The 20,428-nt window shown below is 45.2% G+C and overlaps 1 protein-coding gene across 4 annotated transcripts in view; it reads right to left on the reverse strand.

The window, feature by feature from the left end:
- The window catches only part of OPTN (optineurin), a 39,406-nt gene extending 19,195 nt beyond the window's left edge, over nucleotides 1-20,211 (reverse strand). For 3 of the 4 annotated variants that reach the window (XM_080918595.1, XM_080918594.1, XM_080918592.1), the window contains exons 1-6: nucleotides 20,072-20,211; nucleotides 11,289-11,465; nucleotides 10,075-10,277; nucleotides 4,076-4,258; nucleotides 2,164-2,237; nucleotides 48-182 (exon numbers count right to left, since the gene is read on the reverse strand). In XM_080918595.1, the coding sequence (XP_080774721.1) occupies nucleotides 48-182; nucleotides 2,164-2,237; nucleotides 4,076-4,258; nucleotides 10,075-10,277; nucleotides 11,289-11,454 (761 nt within the window). In that variant the 5' untranslated portion in view covers nucleotides 11,455-11,465; nucleotides 20,072-20,211. Of the gene's footprint in view, nucleotides 1-47; nucleotides 183-2,163; nucleotides 2,238-4,075; nucleotides 4,259-10,074; nucleotides 10,278-11,288; nucleotides 11,466-17,031; nucleotides 17,135-20,071 lie in introns of those variants that run through there. The other variant, XM_080918593.1, reaches the window with a different exon arrangement.
- Nucleotides 20,212-20,428: the final 217 nt, after the last annotated feature.

The following is a 20,428-nucleotide window of genomic DNA, read 5'->3' on the forward strand; positions in this document are numbered from 1 at the left end:
TACTTTATCTACCAAAGCCTTTCATTTTGCACGTTAATTGGCCATACCTTTCTCTGGCTTCTCTGAGCTCAATTTCAAGTCTCTCCACCTTTTGGTTTCCTTCTCTTAGGCAAAGCAGGAGTTGGCTCACAGTCAGTTCTTCAAACTCCACACACGTCCTGGCATCCTCTGTACATCTGCTCCTAAAAAGACACCATGGCACACTCAGTATGGGACCCTTGACCCCGCCAAGCATGGCTGACTTAATCCTTGTACGCATGCTGGGAAGGCTGTGGGGACTAACAATGCTTCAGAGAAGCTAACCTCTTAATGTAAGCACCCACTTCAAAGATATACTGTGTCCACAAAGCCACAGAATCCACAGGGACAGCTCAGCATCTCCAGGGATCAGCTTCAGAGATGACTTTGGGTTGACTATTCAGGTCCATTCAGGACACTACCCACTCCAGCCTCTTAGATACTATCACCTTTGTGAGGCAAGGGAACCAAAACTTCTCTGGCTTTGGTTTTCCCATGAAGCAGAGATACGTAGAAACTACCGGCAAGTGCTTTTCTATGTTTCTGAATCTTATCAAGAAGCACATTCACGACAAACACGCAACTGTGAGCATTGCCCAGTAACGGAATGTTCGGAGTGATGAGGAAGACGCCAAGAACGGCAGCTAGTCTCTCAGGCTATGCTAGGCTCACATATATCTGAACGCCAGGATTAGACTCCAGCGCCGGAGCCCCGAGCCTAGAAACCAACCTCAGACCTTAGCAGCCTCATAAAGGTTAAGAGCTATTGGCTTGAAAGGGGACATGGTCTCTGCATATGAAAATAAGTCAACCAGAAGTGGCTTAAAAATTTCCAAATACAGTTTTTCTTTCCTCTGCTCCCGGCAAAGTCTTAATATTAAAAGCAGCAATTTGGGGAAAGTTGACTTCTAAACCAAAAGAAAAAAAATACTAAAAACAGGAATAATATTCTCTTATACTAATTACTCTTTTCGGTAAAAGATTATTGTCTTATTTACATTCTTCCTGACAGGAGAACATAGGGACAGGCCTAAAAAAATGTTGATTTACTTCTTCTGTGTCATTCCCCATGCATATTTATCAAATATATAAAATGGCTTTAAAGGTCTGTGACGTAAGAGAAATTCAGCGCAAGCTGACAGGCAAATGGACCGATGTTGCCTGCACACATAGGATGGGGCAAACCACCAGCTCTGGGTAATGCCACCTTCAAGAACCAAGAAGTTCAGGACCTAGTTCTACTGCCTCTGCTCAAGGCCCTTCCATTACCTATTGCTTCCTAGAATCTGCTTGGGACAGGCAGACTTGAGATTCCAAAGGTAAGAACCTGGGCACTTTTGAGAAGAGATGGCTCAGTGGGTAAAGGCGCTTGCCACCAATCCTGATGGCCTGAGTTTGATCCTCAGAACCCACACAGTACAGAAAATAAATGACCATAAACCTGTGCTTCTCCACCTACTGCTGAGACTCTTTACAGTTCCTCATGCTGTGGTAACCCAACCATAAAATCACTTCCATTGCTACTTCCTAGTCATACTTTGCTATTTGCCAAAGGGGTTGTAAATCACGGGTTGAGGACTGCTGCTACTGTCCTGTGGCCTCCGTGTATACTGTGGCATGTTCCCGCTCCATCATACATATTATACACATACATATTGACAGCTTTCATAGCCACGGCCTCAGAAAAGCACCAGCATCTGTTACTGTGGCCGATAATCAGAACAGGAAAATGCAAAAGGGTGTGTCACACTTTAGGAACCAGGCAGCCTGTTTTGTTCAAGCAGCTCTGACAATTGATCAAGCACAGGACTGCTGACTAGGAACACACCTTTTTGACTGAGGGTGAATGTGCTTACACGTCTAACAGAGGAACACCTCTATAACAGAGAGGTCAGCATTTGTCAGCCTTTAAGAGGCACTGGACTTTGTTTCCATTCTCTCTGCCAGTTTGAGTTGCGACATTAAATACCATTGAAAATGGATGTTAGCACTTGGGAAGCTAAGGCAGAGGGTAGTTGCAGGTTCAGATCAAACCTGGATCACAGAGCAAAACCCTGCCTCAAAAAGCAAAGTAACCTTTCTTCATCATGTCTGACCCTCAGTGACAGGCTCAAAGTGACAAGGCACTGGAGTCCCAGCACCTACATGCTGACGGAGTCTGTTCTTGTGGGTCTAGGGCTGCTCTTTGTCTCCTTCATCGTCCCTTCAGTCTCTCCTTCCTGTGAAAGCAGAGAAGAAAGCAACTGAGCACCACATATCTGCAAGCCAGAGACCCTTTCAAAAGAAAGACAAAAGTTTCCATTCAAGGATAATATTCAGTCAGCCTTTCTTTGAGATAGGATCTAAATTGGGACACTCAAATGAAACAGAAAACACTCTCCCCAGGGCCTGCACTCCCTGGCAAGATTATAAATATCTAAGCTAAGGCATGAAGGTCAGTCTCCTGCACTGGAATACACTCGAGCCAACCCCACAAACACAGATTTGGCTGACAAGGCCATGCCTTTGCCAAGTGGGCGGCCATTACACGTCTGCCTGCACCAGCGGCCTGTTAGGGAACCAAAGTCCCTAAGACTGACAGGATCTGTGGGCTGGCTCCATTTCAATAAGCTAATGAAGCAACTCACCACTGGCTTTATCTACAAAGTACACTTCTCTCTTTAATCTCTCCCTCCATCAGATAATGAACTTTGACAAAGTGGAAATGACACTTCTACTGAAGGACTTTGTCCTGGTGTGGTTTCACCCTCACTTCAGATGTCTCTTAGCAGCACAGGAGAGGTCCTCCCAAGCCTACTCACCTGCTTTCCTTTGTTATGGGACCCATCCAAAGGGGTCCCTGGGGGAGCTCAGGGGTGGGGTACCTACTGCCTCAGCTGGCCAATTCACAGAACATCAGTTTGACACCTCTGGCTTCAAATTCTCTTCTCAGAAGCTAAACCATGGCTTCTGGCAGGGGGGTAAAGAGCAGATCTCCTCAGTCTACCTCCAGAGTTGTTCTCTCTGCCGAACTATTTACTTTATGACAGTGGCAACTGGCTTGGCCACACTTAACAGCCACTTCATCTCCATTAGTCTTACTTCTCACTGTTTGGCTCAGCCACGCTGACATTAAATCCTGGTAATTGTTTCACGTGCCCCCCCCACCCCCCCCAGGCTTCCAAGCCTGCTTCCTACTCTAATTTGCAAGCAAGCACTCTCACCAGTTCAGCTACACAGTCAGTCCTTTAAATCACTGAGATGGTGTTTATTATTACGATTTGTATGTGTGTGGGAGTGTGCCGGGTGGGGTGGGGGTGTGTGCTTGTGCCATGGCTCAGGTGCAAGGCAGGTGACAACCCTGGGAAGTCAGTGGCAAACACCTTCCTGAGCCATCCTTTCAGTCTCTCTTAGTTTTTAAATTATTTTATTTATGTTCCAGGTGTCGCCCCCCCCCCCGCCACTGCCCCTTTTGCCTCCGAGAGGGTGCCCCCCTCCCCCCTTACTGTTTATTACCATGCTTCCTCACTAGACTCTGGAAAGAGTCTATTAAACACAGTTAAATGCAGTCTCAGGGCTGGTGAGGTGGCTCAGAGTAAAGACATTTGTCACCAAGGCTGATGACCTGAGTTCAACCCCCTAGACCCACATCGTAGGAGACCAGGCCCTGCCAGGCGCTCACGTGCGTAAACATAATTCAAGCTCTTTAAAAGCCATCCAAATATCTGCTCACACTTCTACACAACTTTGTCTCCCTCCCCCCCAAAGACAGAGTTTATGCTTACGGCTTCTGTTTGGAACATTTTGTTTGTTTTCAGAGCAGTCAGTCCAACTTGGGAGCACATGTTTAGTTAGGGTGGAGACTTAATCTTTTATCAAAAAGCTGAGTGGTATGTTTTTTCAGTTGAGACAAACCTTGTTAAGCATGCTATACTTAAAAAATGGGAGCTAATTTATTTCTGTTATACTGGAATCTCGCTGCTGGGATCCGCTGCATTGGCAACACATTCAGGTGTTTCATACGTCTAGAGGGGACTTAGACCTTTGCTTCCTGTAAGAAGAGCCACAGTTTTCTTACGGTCATCCTGATCTCCACGAAGGAGTCTTCAGAGGAGCCACTGGAGTTGAGTTTGAGCTGCAGTTCTGAGACGATACCCAGTAGGTCCGCCTTTTCAGCCTGAAGGCGCATCACCTGGATCCTCAGCTGCTCCACTTCCTGCTCCAAGTCGGCTCTGGGAGACCTGCAGCTACCTTCCAGGTCCTGGGAAGACCAGGAATGAGGCAATTATGCAAATCAAACCAAAGGTCTGGCTAGTAAACTTGATGGCCAAGCATCCCCATCAGAGCGTTGTTCTCATGTGTTTCTCTCTCTCTCTCTCTCTCTCTCTCTCTCTCTCTCTCTCTCTCTCTCTCTCTCTCTCTCTCTCTCTCTCTCTCTCTCTCTCTCTCTCTCTCTCAAAGCAGAATATCATGTAGCTCAAGTTGACCTTGAACTCAGAACTTTGGAATCTCCTACCTCTACCTCCCAAGTGCTGGTATTGTGTACATGTACCACTAGGCCCAGCTTTTATTTTTGTCTGTTTTGTGCGTGCATGTGTGTGTGTGCCATGTGCAAAGGTAGAGGAAAACCTTGGGTGTCCTTTAGGTACCACCCACCTAGTTCACCTTTTCTGTTTTTTTTTTTTTTCTTTCTTTCGATTTTTTTAGAAACAGGATCTACTATTGGCTGAGGACTTGCCGAGTAGGCTAAGCTGGCTAGACCAGTGAGCCTAGCCAGCTCATCTTTGCACCCCAGGACTGGGATTATATATATACATCACCATGCATAGCCTTTTCATGTATGTTCTGGAGATTAAACTCAGGTCCTAAGCAGCTCCTCCAGCCCCACACCTATTTTTAGAAAAGGCAATTTTCTAACATCTTTGTTCCCTGTGTTCTAAGTAGAAGGTTCTCCTTGTTATTTAACAACATATTCTGATATACTACATAAAAATGAGAATTTGGGGGCTAGTGACACATCCCAGTGTTAGCTTGTCTCAAATGTATTCAACGTACACACCCACATTTCTCCATGTCCCCCACAGTCATTATGTGCAGCCAGAAGTCAGAGCACCCAGAACGCCATGTGGCTCAGTGGTGGCAAGATAAGGAAAGGTCTGCGGCCATCCCAGGACACCAGCGGCTGGCTGCTCTACCCTTGCTGGTGTTGTAAGATTGATAAAGGTAAATCTGGGTGGGGGGGGGGGGGAGACAAAAAGACTCAAAGAGTAAATTAAATCTCAACCTATCCAAGATCAATGGTGCACATTAAGTGGTACCGCACACCGCGAAGTATAAACACGTGTGTTGACTTCAGCCCCTTGTAATGACTGCAGGACAGCAACAACGGGGGACAAGACTGTTCAGGCAGGGTGCGTTTTTCCTGGGGCATAGGGCGAACAGACCTGTCTGTGTTCCCTGACCACCAGGGGTGTGATCCTAGCAGACTCTCTAAAGTACTGGCCTCAGTCTTCTTGGGTCAAAAGAAAAATGTGATTCTCTCCCCAGGAAACCTCTATACCTCAATGCACAGTACACGCTGTTTTACTTCCCCTTTCAAACTCAAGTACAAATACCCAGGAGAAACAAGAACCTGTGCATGCATTACCCCCCTTCTCACACACACATATACAGACATTTGTTTTCTGAGTTACTCTCTTTCTATGTAACCCAGGCTGGCCAAGAACTTAGGCAGCAGCCTGGGCTATACTTGACTTCATGATCCTCCCGCCTTAGCCTGAGTCTTGAGTCCTGGAATAACAAGAAGCATATCTGGCTCACACTCACTTAAATTTCAGACAAAATTTTAAAGAGAAGTCTTATTCTCGTTGGGAATGAATACCACGGTTAAACACCATCTATAGATTCTCTAAGTAAGTCACTTAAATATGTGAATCCAAACTTGTACTCACCATTGGTGAACTGAGTTTTAGTCTTTCCATTTCTGTGTGCTTTCTCTGACCATAGACCATGCGGTCCACAAAATATTAGAAGTGAGCCTGACAGTCCGTGACACCACTGGGTTAGTCTCTTTTGTGAACTAGTTCTTGCTGGGGAACCAGCAAATTTCCAGAGAACATGGAGTCAGGCTGCAGGGAATGGTCAGAGTCCCACGTGATAGCATTCAGCAATGGCTCAAGAAGGAAACAAACGTAAACTTGTTTAAACCAGCCTAGCAGTGCAAGCTTTTAATCCTAGCACTTGGGAGGGAGAGATAGGCAGGAATCTGAGTTCAAGGTCAACCTAGTCTATAGAGCAAGTCCAAGGACAGCCAAGGCTATGCAGAGAAACCCTGTCTTGAAAAACAAAGCAAAAGGGCAAAATTAGAGTACAGAGTGGAGTCCTTCTTAGCCTGAACCAGGAAGTGCACTTGGCAGGGAACTCCGAAGACTTTGCCTTATCTGGAGTCTTCACTCTTCGCCTCTTTAAGTATATTTTGCAGAAGTCTTACAGCCTTTGTTGCTGTTGGTGCAGTACTAGGGGTTGGACTCAGGATCTTGTGCATGCTAGGCAAGTGCTCTACCCCAAGCTATTCCCCAGCCCTAGCATAAATTTATTGTTTTTGTGTTTGTGTATGGTGTATCCATACACATGTGCAGGTTCAATTGCCTGTGAAAGTCCAGGTCAGAGCAGTGTCAGGATATCTTCCTCATCTTATTTTTATTTGTAGCTTATTATTTTGAGACACTGTTCTACTGAACCTGGCCCTCACAATTTCAGCTAGACTGATTAGCCAGGGAGCCCCTTCTATACCCGTCTTTATCCAGTGTGGGTTACAAGCTCACATTGCCACACCTGGCTTTTGTTTTATTTTTATTGTTTGTTTATTTAAGACAGAACCTTGCAATGTACCCCAGGTTGGCCTGGAAATCATTATGTAGCCCAGGCTGGACTCCAACTTGTGGCAGTCCCCCTGCCTCGGTCTTTTGAGTCCTGAGATCAGATATGTATCAGTTCATTACACTGTCCTAGAATGGATTGTTAGGTAAACTTAAAAAGCAACAAAGCACCCTACCATCCAGGCACGGTGGTGCACACTTTTAATCCTATCACTTAGGATGCAGAGGCAGGTGATCTTTGAGTTCAAGGTCATCCTAATCTACAAAGAAAAATCTGGGACACCCTGGGCCATGCAGAGAACCCTTGTCTTAAAAAAAAAACAAACCAACAAATAAAACTAAAACCAAAACCCCAAATTGGATGGCTGTAGGCAGGGTTAATACAGCTAAAGCCTTACACATTTCTTTCCCCTCCACAGAGATTATACATGATCCTTAGAATTGCAATCAGTCTTTTCAGCCAAAAACCACTTCTCAGATCACATAAAACACCCTGCAGTCTGAACAGTGGAGGGTTCTGATCTAAGAGTAAGATTCAACAGCTTCTGCAAAAGCTCAGGCAAATGTGAGGCCAGCCTGGGTTACACAGTAAGGTTGTGGGGAAGAGAGGGGCTGGGAAGGGAAGAAGAAAGGGAGCAGAGCAACTTGCATCTAAGATTAACCCAATCACTGATAAGAAAAAATACCAACAAAATGTCCTTATAAGTTAGGCTCAGTTTCGTAATTTCCTTGTCTACTATCTCGTAATTCTTCTGCCCCAACTAAGTATGCCTAAACACATCAACTATTATAGTACACATGTCTACTATCTCGTAAGTCTTCTGCCCCAACTAAGTATGCCTAAACACATCAACTATTATAGTACACACACACACACACACACACACACACACACACACACACACACCAGTAAGCTCCAAAAAGCTCAGGATACATGCACTATTCCCAGTTAAGGATGGATACAGTGATCCAAGGCAAATGCTGATTTAGGTGCTCCACATAAATTAATTCATTCAATCCTCATCTTCCTTCAATTAAGGAGGGACAAAGAGTAACCAGTTAGAACTGAACCAAACCAGGAAACCTCAGAGCCAAGGTTTAATCCAGGCCTGGGACTCTACTAGTCCATCTGGTTTCTTAATCTCCATGGGCAACTGAATGTTTGCTATAAAGGCTCAGCTACTCTCCTAGGCAGAAACTTAGGGTAAAGACAAATACAACTGGCCAAAAAAAAAAAAAAAAAAAAAAAATCAATGACTATTCCTAATGGTATTCTGTTATACTCATAGATTGCTGCCTAACCCAGTTGTCATCAGAGAGATGTTTCAGAGATCCATAGACAAACATTAGGCAGAGCTCAGAGCACCCCACAGTAGAGGGGGAGGAGGAAGGATTATAAGAGCCAAAGGGGTCAAGGACACCAGGAGAATACAACCCACAAAATCAACTAAGCAGGGCTCATAGGGGCTCAGAACCTGCATGGGTCTGCACTAGGTCCTCTGTCTACATGCTGTGGTTGCTTAGCTTGCTTTTTGTTTGTTTTTTGGTGAGACTCCTAACAATGGGAGTGGGGGTATCTCTGACTCTTTTGCTTTCTCTTGTGCAGCCTTGATATGGAGTTTGTTCTTAGTCTCATTGCATCTTGTTTTGCTGTGTTTGGTTGACATCCTCGGGAGGTCATGCAGGAGCAGTGGATCTGGGGGAGGGGGAGGAGAGAAGGGAGAGGAAAAGGGGAGAAGGGCTGGAAGGAGTGGGGGGAGTGGAGGCTGGGGTCAGGATATATTGTATGAGAGAAGAATGCATAAATTAATTAAAAAGTCGTATACAACCATACTTGGTAGAAGGGAAGGAAACAGAGCTTTCAACAAGTGTCTGAAAGCCTGGAATAGAAGGCCACAACATTAGAATCTCACATTATTAGGTTAATTTTCTTTTCCTAAGTCACGAGGCTCTCCTAACAACCTGTGGGAACTTACAAATCCTTTTGTTTGGTCATTAAAGACCGTATAAGAGAACTTTTTACCTTCCCCTTTGTTCTGCTATTGGCGTTCTCCATTCTTTGTGTTAAACCCCCGCCATGGTTCACACTACCAGCCCGGCCTGGAACTCTTTACATAGTCCAGACTGGCTTTGGACTCTCAAGCCACCTGCTCAGTCTTTACAGTGTTGGGATGGCATCATAATTATATGTTTGTGGGTATGTGCCCGTGTGTGAAGGTGCACACACACGTGGGTATATATTATGGAGGTAAGAGATCAACACTGGGTGTCTTCCTAGATCACGGTTCATCCTATTCTTTTGAAACAAGTTCTCTCTCATTGAACCTGGAGCTCATTGATTTGGCTAGCCGGCTAATGAAGTTCAGGAACTGCTTATCTTGGCCCTTAGTGCTGAATTTACAGATGCGCATCTCCAAGTCCAGATTTTACATGGGTGTTAGAGAGCAGGCCCTCATGACTGCATGGCAAGCAATCTCCTCCGTTCAGGCCATCTCCTCAGCTCCGCCCTTCCAAATATCCTTCCCCAACAGAGCTTACATGTGATCCAGGCAGTGCTTCTAGCAAAACCACACTGCTTCCAAGACCATGTAAAACACCAGTCTAACCTGAGCCATTGAAAGTTTTGATCTGACAGTCTAGACTAAGAAGATTCTCCTTCTATTGTGTAACAGTTTCCTCGAAGATAGAAACATTCCTTCCTGTAGGAAAGCAAAGGACTCAGGCTGGAGAGATGACTCAGAGGTTAAGAGCATTGGCTGCTGCTCTTCTAGAGGTCCTGAGTTCAATTCCCAGCAACCACATGGTGGCTCACAACCATCTATAATGAGGTCTGGTGCCTCCTTCTGGTGTGCAGGCACACATGCAGACAGAACATTATATATATAGTAAATAAATCTCAAAAAAAAAAAAAAAAAAAAAAAAAAAACCAATAAAATGAGCTGCCTGCAGGCTGTACCGTGAGCTGCAGGTCATCTCTGCTCCTGTAAGTAGCCCCTCTTCGGTCATACTCCTATAAGCAACCCTAATAAAATTCGTTGGTTTACCAAGTTGAACTTTGGTGGAATCCTTACTTGGGTCTGTTGTGGGATTCCTCTGGGTGAGTAGACAACATCTATCCCCCCCCCCCCAGGAAAAAAGGTTTGTCTTATAGCAACTGTGCATACTCGGGACATAAAACCACGATGGATCACGTACTCACTTCAAACGGCCTTTCTGCCTTCTCTTTTAGTTTTCTGAGCTCTTCATTCAGTCTCTCATTTTTAAGGCTCAGGGCCTTGAGGTGCTCCTTAGCCTCTTTGCTCTGCATCTCAAACAACTGGCGTTCTTCCTTCTGCTTCTCCGTCCAGGCAGATAGCTCCTCAAATCGCCCTTTCATGGCTTGGTTATTTAGCTTCATGGCTTCTGTTTGGGGTTCAGAGAGAGGGAGTCACCCACTAGGGAATGGATGGAATCTCATGAATCAGCCCTCCCCTCCGGTCATTTCAATACCCTGGGTCTCTGGATCTAAACATTCTCGAGTGGCCTTGGATGGGATGTCAGCAGAAAAAAGGACCACAGTGATGTGAGCAGAGTTTGCTAACGGACAAGCTAGAACATTGCTGCGAGTCCTTAGAGGTCATGAGAAAGGCCAGGCATGGTGGCTCATGACTGCACTCCCAACACTTGGGAGACAAGAGGTGGAAAAATGAGGTACAGTCAGTCTCAGCTACAGACAGAATGAGCTGGAGGCCATCCGGGTCTACAGGAGACACTGTCACAAAACAACAAGATCCCCTGAATAAAAAGTGACCTGGGGATGTAAAGACCTATTAATGACTGCAAGTCTAGGAGACTGAGGGAGGTCTTATCATTCATTGGTTACAAAGTTTAAGGACTAGCCATGGCTTGAGATACCAGAATATAACCCCTCCCTTGAAACAAAGTTTCACTATGTATGTAGCCTAAGAGGGCCTTGAGCTTGCTATGTGGCACATGGTAGCACTGAACTTGGAATCACTCTGCCTTTGTTCTAGATCTAGGATTCAGCCCTGCACCATCATGCCTAGGTCAGAATGCTTTACTCTATCATTATAGTAGATCCTCTCTACTTCCTTTTAAACAGGGGTAACTGTCATTATCCTATTTCCTGAGATGGAGTGCTTTATTTTTGGTATGATATGGTGATAAGGATCCGTTCTAGATCCTTGCAGATGTTAGGCATGCTGTCACTGATCTATACTCTTAGTTCCTAAACAGAAAACATTTTAGTCTAACCTGTAAACAGATGTAAACAACAAGCCCCTTAGCCCTGCCCAAAGTCTTTGCTGAGCTGTTTTTCCCTCTAGGGGAACAGGCTGGGAAAGGACCTCACTGACAAGCAGTCTTCAGAAGGGGTTGTGTTTCCTGAGTGCAGAGTCCAGACGGCCAGCTCACCTTTCAGCTGGTGGTTCTCGACCAGGAGTTCCTTCATTTGCTGCAGCAGCTCCTCAGGGGTGAATGTGTCCAGGCTGGGGTGAACCATATTGGAGGGTCCATTTCCTGGGGTCTCACAGGGGCTGTCCCCCTTCTCAGTCAGGCAGCTCAGAGGTTGATGGGACATGGCAATCGGTCCTATGGAAAAGCCACAAGCTAAAAATATAGCTGTTGATGGTTTACCACAGTCCTCTAAAAGGACCACAATTCCACTAGGAACAGAGGAAGAAAATCCCAGGGTTGCTGGCTTTCCCTCCAGTTAACATTGACCAGCTTCACCAGACCATACAAGGGGTGGAGTGGGAAAGGGAAGTATAAGCTGAGGCGAGAGGGTAATGTCTGTAGCATTGTCGAAGGATCACTACTGGATCCCCTGATCTGCAAGTCCACATATCTTTATTCTAAGTGAATTAATTGTATTGTCTAGAAATTAGATCCCAATAAAGCTATTAAAACAACCGTAGTTTATACTTACTGAAAGCTATTAAACCCTGCATATTTTGTATTTATTAAAAACCATTAAGATCTCCATAGTTTATCTCTGATTAAAAGGAATAGACGGTAGTGTTTATTTTTGGATTCTTAGGCACAATGTGTTGAAACACTCCTGCAGACATGTTCCTGCTGACTCTGGACTACTCAGTGACACCATCTTATAAAACACAGAAACCGTATAGTGTGAAGTTTTATTTTTATTGAGGCTTTGATATGGTATTCATCAGTGTGCACACATAAGACACCGAGGCAGCTTGTTAACCACTGCACATCCTGAAAACACTTCCTTGGATATGGTTTATTTCATACACACGACAATGTGAACACATACATAAGAATAAATGCCGATTCCACTTCTTCATCATCTACCACTCAGGCAAACATAGGCATCTTCCCAATCACTGGCTACACACATACATATTCTAGGCAATATATATATATCTTCATACTTCACAAAAATAATAGGTACTCCCATCAGGAATGGCCCTACTCTAAAAGCAAATCACTGAAGTCCAGAGAGATGACTTAAAATACACCATTTCTTGGGCCTGGCAAGATGGCTCAGCATTTAAAAGCATTCGCTCCCCTTTGGCTCCTAGAAGCCCTGTCAGATGGCTCAAAACTGCCTGTTATTCCAGCTCTCGGGGATTTGATGTCCTCTTCTGGCCTCCACAGACACACACACACGGCATATACATACTCACACAGACACGCATACACATAAAATATTTTTTAAAAAACTTAAAAGTTTATCTCTAATAATTCATTATAAGGTGATTTTAAATCTATCTATGCAACAAACGGTATCATGTGATGGTGCTTACCTCACAACTGTGATGAAGCAGAGAGCCCACTGATGCCATGGGAACGGGTTGGTGAGCTCTTCCGCACTCAATAGGAATTGAATCTAGAGCCTCAGGCATGTTAGCAAAGTGCTCCGCCACTGAGCTACAGCCCCACTACACAATCTTATTTCTAACTGGTGCTCTCGGACTGCTGTTTGCTCGTGATTAAGGTGCTTCATGACTCCACTGACTTGTAGTCTATTATGAAACCGGTCCCTGTTCTGACCAGAGGAGAACCACCCGTCCTGCTGTGCAACCACATCACAACATCACTTGTGCACGCTTCATGCCCACATACGAGAATAAGGCCAGAAGCACAGAAGAGAGCTGCTTTCTTTGCCCGCAGGAGGCACGATCCTGGGCTCTCTGTGGGTTGTCTAAAATCAAGGGTCTGGTGCACTGCTTCTAGGCTGGAGACCTTGTAGGTGAATCACAGTGTTACTTGAAGCACCTGGCTAGAAGAAATGCATCCCATGAAGTACATAAGGAAGATGGTAACTTTGCAGAGGGAACACACCCACCAGGCATTCTCACTTGTCAGCGTCTCCATGGATACAAGATTACCTAACTGAACTGATTTAAGATGCAATCCCTACACACTTTCTGGGTAAAGCCCTTGCTTCTGACTTTCCATAAAATTCTTTTTTTTTTTTTTTTTTTTTTTTTTTGCAGCTGAGTGTGGTGGTGCAACCTTATTCATTGCCTTAGGGGGCTGAGGCAGGAGGATCACATATTTCAGACCATTGTGGGCTACATGGTGAAAACCTGCCCCTGCAAAATCCATGAAGGGTCTGAGGAGATGGTCCGGGGGATTGAGTCCCATTGTGCAAGCACAAGGACTGGGATTTGCATCCCCAGAACCCATATAAAGCCACAAAGACATGGTGGCCTCTTGTAATCCCAGCTTTTGGGAGGCAGAGCTGGGATCCCGAGGGCAAGGTGGACAGCTACATTGTTGGAATTTGTGAGATCCAGGTTCAGTGAAGAGATCCTGCCCCAATAAATAAAATAGACGGCAATCAAGGAAGATGCCTGATGTCAGCTTCAGACTTGCACCTAGACATGTACACCTACATATATGTGAACATGCATATACATACATTTAAAAAGTAATTAAAATTTTATTTTTGTACACAATGACATTTCATAAAAATGTTGTAGTCTATTATGAAACCAGCCCCCCTCCCCCCCGCCTTTGGAGCAATAGTAACATTTCCTGAAGTATTTAATCTGAGAAAGCTATAGAAACATTTGAGATTTTTGTGTGTTAGGAAGTAGATGCCAGGGACAGAACCCAGGGACTTATGAATACTAGCAAGCACTCTAGAGACCTATACCTATACCCAACATACTCTTTTCATTTTCTTTTTATCTTTGCTTTTTGAGACAAGGTCTCATTCTATAGCCAGATTGGCCTAGGATTCATTATATAGAGCCAATTGCCCTTGAACTTATGGTGATCCTCCTGCCTCCACATGCAGACTGCTGATTACAAGAGAAGCTACTGTGCCCACCTCAACAGATTTAACATGTAAAAATGTAATAAACAGACACCTAGAGGATGTGTTTAGTTTTATCTTATATGTGTAAATTAATATCTCTCAATCTCTATTTTCTTTTCTGAGACAGAGGTTAGCTATGTAGCTAAGGCTAGCCTCAAACTAGTAAACTTTCTGCCTTAGCCTCCTCAGTATTGGGGTAACAGGCATGCCACCACACTTAGGTCCAGCAACAAATTATATCTTTATGGTTTTATCAAAAGAAAAGGAAGGAGGGAAGGGAACAAATCAGAGAAGGAGAAAGGGGCAAAGGGAAGGGGAGGGAGAAGACCTTTCTGAAGAAGGCTTAGCTGCCTCTGCTTCCTTGACCTCCATATGCACCTTCCTAAGCCTACAGAAGCAACCACAGCAATGATGGCCTTGGTCCCAACATTTCCAGCAATAATTCTATACCTGGTGCAGGTTGCTCCGATTTTACAAGGACACTGGAAACAAAACAAAACAAAAACCAGGGCCCTGCTAGGAAGGACAATGGAAGAATCAGTTGTACCAACAGCCAAAGGTGTGGCTTTGGGAGGCACCTGACCTCCACAGGCTAATTACTGACTTATGGTAGGTAATGTTCCTCATGGTTCTCAGCTCAGTGACTCCAAAACATATACTTAACTTTCTAGAAAGATCACAGCCCCACACCCACCCTTCACTACAGGCAAGCTTAGATTCCTCACCCTTGTACCCCCTGCCAGCCCTGCCTTTACACTGATCATTCTAACAAATACATACTCACCTAGTCACACTGTTGTCAAATGGTATTAGGAAAATTAATTTTATAATTCAAATGTCGTGGTGAATAAGAAGCCAGCATATGCAGCAAACGTGGGCATTCAAATACTACCACCATTTTACTAAAAGCAGTTTCTTGTAACAGTGGAAGTCTCAAAGGATGTTTCAGGAATTTTGAGTATTTTAAAGGTAACACTATGAATTATCACTATATGGTGATAATTCTACTGGTAGACAGTAGTAGCAGAATGCTTAAATCCCTTAGTCTCTTGTAGGTTGATGTCAAAGAGATACATGATTGGAGAGTAGAGAGTGGGGTGGGGACAAAGTTTTGGTAAGGCAGGAGAGAAGGAGAAAGCAGAAGATTCAAGAGGAGAACATGGAGGCAGACGTATATGTTTCTCTTGGCGCATCTCTATATGGATAAAGGTTGTTATGAATATCTTATAAGGGGTGGAATAGTACAGGATGATCTGACTTATCTAGGTGGGCAAACTATATCATACCAATTGGATCAGAGTATTTTAGTGTGTTCTTTGACGTGGCGACTTAATTGAGTTCAAAAGAGGGTGTAGTGGTGAGATGTACAAAGCCTGCCATGGAGTTGGGATGTCTGTGTGCAAGGCTTGGCAACAACCAACCAAGGGAAAGTGAATAAAAACAACACGCTGGGCAGTCATGGACCATTGGATCAAAAGCAGCCAGGGGAGGCAGAGTGAACCGACTTGGTCAAAGGAAATCAAGGTCTGTGAGTACTTGGGGGCGGCGTGCAGCCGTTGAGATAAAGATATCCCAGAGTGCCATGTGGCCCTACTGGTGCCAGCACTAGCGTGGGATAAAAGGTTACCACTTTTATTTACCAAAACAGTCTCTAAAGTTTTTATCCTATCTATCTATAGATAGGTATATACACTATGATATCTATCTATCTATCTATCTATCTATCTATCTATCTATCTATCTATCTATCATCTATGAGACTATGAGAGAGAAAAAGTAAGTTAACATGAGACTAGCAAGCCAAAATCTTTTAGGCATTGTGATGGTACAAACCTATAATCGGATTGCCAGGAGTTCTAGGCTAGCCTGGGTGACATAGCTAACCCAGATTTCAGAAGTTCTAGGCTAGCCTGGGTGTCAGCTTACCCAGATTTAGAGTAAACAATCAGAAGACACTTAACAATGGATCACAGGATTCTTCAAGATTTCACTAACAAGAAAGACCTGGAACTAGCAAGGGAGAAAGCCAGAAGCAAAATCTCCAGCTTTTCTTCCCTAGTTCTGCTCCCCGAATCCCTAACCATGTACACTCATATTCTTTACTTGGAGGTCAAGTAATTAGAGTAAGAACCTGACCTTTAGACACGGGCATAATCTCATTCCTGAGTTGGCCTTAATCTACTCTGACTTCTTATTCAGTATAAGAATGTCTGTGCAGTTCCGGAGACACATGGTAGCACAGAGTGGGCTTAGACGCTTGAGTGATAGGACACATGAGCCAAGTCCCGCCCCTTCTTCCCCAGCAGGCGCTGTCTCTTCCACTATAGGACCAGCTCTGACAGCCAGAAGGCCGTGTGCCTAGCATTATCTGCCGTATGCCAACTTCCATCCATGGGACACTGGATGCAAAATGAGCTAGGTCCCTTTTCTCTGGTGTAAATGAGTTTTCAGATTTACGGATGAAGTATTATCAGGTTCACTCCCTACACAGGCAATTTATTTATTTTTATTTTTTAACATTTATTTTTTATTATTTATTTATGTGAAGGCGTGTGTGTTCCCATGTGTGTATGTGAGTGTAAATGCAGGTGCCTTCAGGTGACAGAGGCATTGGATTCCCTGGAGCTGCCTGAAGTAGGTACTGGGAAAAGAACTCAGGTCCTCTGGAAGAGCAGCAAATACTGTTTTACTGTCAAGCCACCTCTTCAGCCCTGGTACATTAGTTTTACGCAATGGAAACCTGCTTCCTAAAGAGAACCAATAGCTGGCTATGGTAAAGTGTAGCTTCCATTCACAAGAGGGGCTAAAGGTGGCTAGGAAGAGGGCTCGCAGCTAAAGGCACTTGATGTCAAACCTGATCACCTCAGTTTGATCCCCAGGATCCACAGGTCAGAAGGACAGGGCTGACTCTTACAAGCTGTCCTGAGTCCTTCTCATAGGTTCCATGGCATGTGTGCATTCACACCCGTCCTGACAGAATAAATATATACATGTAATTAAAGGGGGGTTGAGTAGATTCTGTGACCAGATGGCTTAACGCATTATCTGCTTGGGAAAGAAAGGTAGGAGACATACACATCTCACTGCTGGGGTAAAAGAAGTCTCACTGTTGCTTACTAGGAATGTTATTAGGAAGGCTATTCCGTGCCCTACTGATACATGGAAAATACAGACTTAACCCAGTTTTGAAGGCAGACATATGGGAGTAAGGTTTCCTTCTATTCCCCCTTCTCCCAAATCTGAAGCAAACACCATGTCAGCCACTTCTGCCTTCAAAACGCTTCCATCTCCCGTCCATCCTTAAAGGCTGAAGCTTTTTGGGCTTTTTGGTCTAGGATTGGTAAAGTTCAACTCTCGCCTATTTTGTCTACTGCTCTGTCCCCAGTACTGTGATATATACAACAGATCCCTTGTTGAGTGAATTTTAATAGTATTGCTCTCTTTCCGTTCCGACCCCACTGCAGTTGAGGTTTATGAGAGTAACCTGTTTGTATTTATTTTCAGGTTCTGAGCGTACTTATCCATGCACATCAATGTCACCTCCTGTGAAGAAGCCACAAATACCACATCAAAGGGCTCATGGCTCCATGCATTTGTCACCTCTGTGTCCTTGTCTCTCTCCAGTGCTCCTGGGTCTGGGCAAGGTCTGGCTCTCATTGGCACACGTCCATGGGGAGATTTCAGTGTCTAGCTCAAAGATGACATTTTTGTGGAGAAGCATGGCTTCTGAGCACCTAAGAACCCTTTGCATTTCTGGTGCCTCAGCCCTCCTAGCAAGCACTGCCAGTTTTACACCATCTCCTTTCTCTCCGTCTTTTTCTTACTAGAGACCGGCAGACAGCAGCCTCTGGGTTAAGTGTTGAAATGACATAAAGCACAGCTTAATGAGGTCTATTTAAATCTGACACCTGTAAAGGGCTCGCTGCTGTGCAAGCACAAACCACAAGTTAGGACTGTTATGAGTTTCTCGCAGTTCTATGATGTTCGTTCACGTCCAGATTCTTGAAGGCAACTTTGAAAACTTATTTTTAAAATCAGAACTGTTTTTCTCTCCCACTGCAAAGGATCTGGATGTATCTATATTCTATTATCTTTTTATCATACACATGCCAAAGCAGAAGCAAAGAAAGCTTTAATAAATTTAATTAAGAAGAGATTTTGGGAGGCATGCTGACCCGCACACCTTTGATCTCAACTCTTGAAGGGCAGAAGCAAAGTAGACCTCTGTGAGTTCAAGGCCAGCTTGGTCTAAGAAATGAGTTTCAGAGCAGCCAGGTAGACATAGTGAGATCCCCTTCTCAAAACCCAATCAAAACAAAAAGATTTTACAGGTCAGAGAGATGGTTTGTTGAGTGAAGGCATTTCCTGCCAAACTTGATGGCCTGAATTGGATCCATGGGTCTCTCACAGACTGTCCCCTGCAGTCCCCCTGAACACACCACGACAAGCACATGTCTCCATGAATGAATGCCGTCTCACAAAAACACACAGAAATAATAAATGTAATAAAATTTAAAGGGCTTAATGTCTTTTCTTTTGGATTTTGACTTTCCAGAAAATCCAAAGACTTCATCAACATTCTAAGTCTCTATAACAAAACTTCAGGAAAGCAAATTTGGGGATTAGTAGGTATATTTCATGGTCAGAACAACTATGTGCTACTTAATGAGAGGGCTCAATAACGTCCAGGAGGAAGGCAATAGCCAATTCCTTTCAAGTTTATTTCAGGTTCACAAAAGAGAGTCTCAGTCTCTCTCTCCCCACACATAATACACAATTTATAGGTCAGTTGTAAAACTGTAGCTGCTTTTATGGTGTTGCACACTACATAAAGAACTGCTCAAACCGGCTAAGTGTATATAAATTTGCACACGATTCACAATGAAACCTCCCTTGTCCAATCAAATCCAGAGCAGTCTCTGCCAGTGACCTCTGTTCTGTTTAGCTCTTCCCCATTATCAGTCCTGGGACAATGGGCTCCAAACTTCTCTCCCTAGGTCCAAAGAACAAAGTGGATTTAGATAAAAGGGCAGCTTTGGATGTGTGCAAGTGACCCACTACTGCCGTACACTATTTTCTTGAGGCTCTCCTTACTATTTTTCATTGCAGCCTTAAATACTTCAGGCATACATTCCTACACAGACCTGATAGTGCAGGCCAGATCAGGGGCTAGGTTTCATTTTCCTCTGTGGCTTGTTTACCGCTGCCAATTTACACATTGCCTGTGGTAAAAAACAATTCCTTTAAACCCAGCTTTATTAAATTAATTCTCATTATCTGACCTCCACTGTCTCTGTCTGTCTCTCTCTGTGACCCCTTCCCCACATCCCTTCCCCCGAGTGTATATACAGGCATGGGTATAGCACACTGTCCCAGATAGACACAACAGTTTATGTACCCTTCTGTAAGCCTGCCACTTTGGCAAGGGGGTCTCTCTATTCTTCACTGTTCGTGGGCGACCGCGTTCAGAGTACCTTCATTCCTTGTGAGTACCTTAACCACTTCCTTCTTAAAATGAACTGACTGCTTGCTTAATCACTCTCAACCTGGGACTTCACCTTCAAACCACCTCAGTGACTTGAACTGGAAGTCACCTGCGGCCAGTCAAACCCGTGTTTTACTATCCTGGTGAAAGAGGGGTGTCCTCTGTGGGGGGGGGTGGCCGTCACTCCCACCCCCACTCCCATCCCCGCCGCCCTGTCACAGCAGGTCAGGGTCTGCCTGGGCCTCGGAAGCCTCCCCAGGACCGCTGTCCTACAGGAGGGCCGCCCCAGCTTCTTCACCCTTCCCTCGGCAGGCTCCAGGAGCCGGCGACAGCGACAACCGCTGCCAGGATGGAGTAGAGTCCGATGGGGAGAGTCGCCGCGCTCAGCCAGCGCCCGCCACCCCCGGCCCCGCTCACCGGCCACAGGGATCCGCTCCTCTCAGGTCACAGCTTCGTTGGCATCTTGTCCCAAAGCTCTGGATGCCGACGCCCGCCAGGGACCGGCCAGGGGGCGGCGACCGGGCAGCTGGACAGTGACGCGCGGCCTCGCGACCCGCCAGGCGCCGCTCAGCTGACCGCAGCGCCCGCTCCCGCCCTAGCGGGGGAATTTCCCAGACCACGCCCACTCGGGCACGCCCCTGAAGCCCCGCCCAACGCCCCGCCCCTCGGTAGCTCTTCCTGAGCCCCGTGGCCGATCTCGGCGTTAGGGATGGAGATGTGGAGCAAGTGAATCGGGTGGAAGTCCAAGTGTCAGAGAGGAGGAAGGGCCGAGTA

This window comes from Micromys minutus (assembly GCF_963924665.1).
Source record: "Micromys minutus genome assembly, chromosome: 6".
NCBI lineage: Eukaryota > Metazoa > Chordata > Mammalia > Rodentia > Muridae > Micromys > Micromys minutus.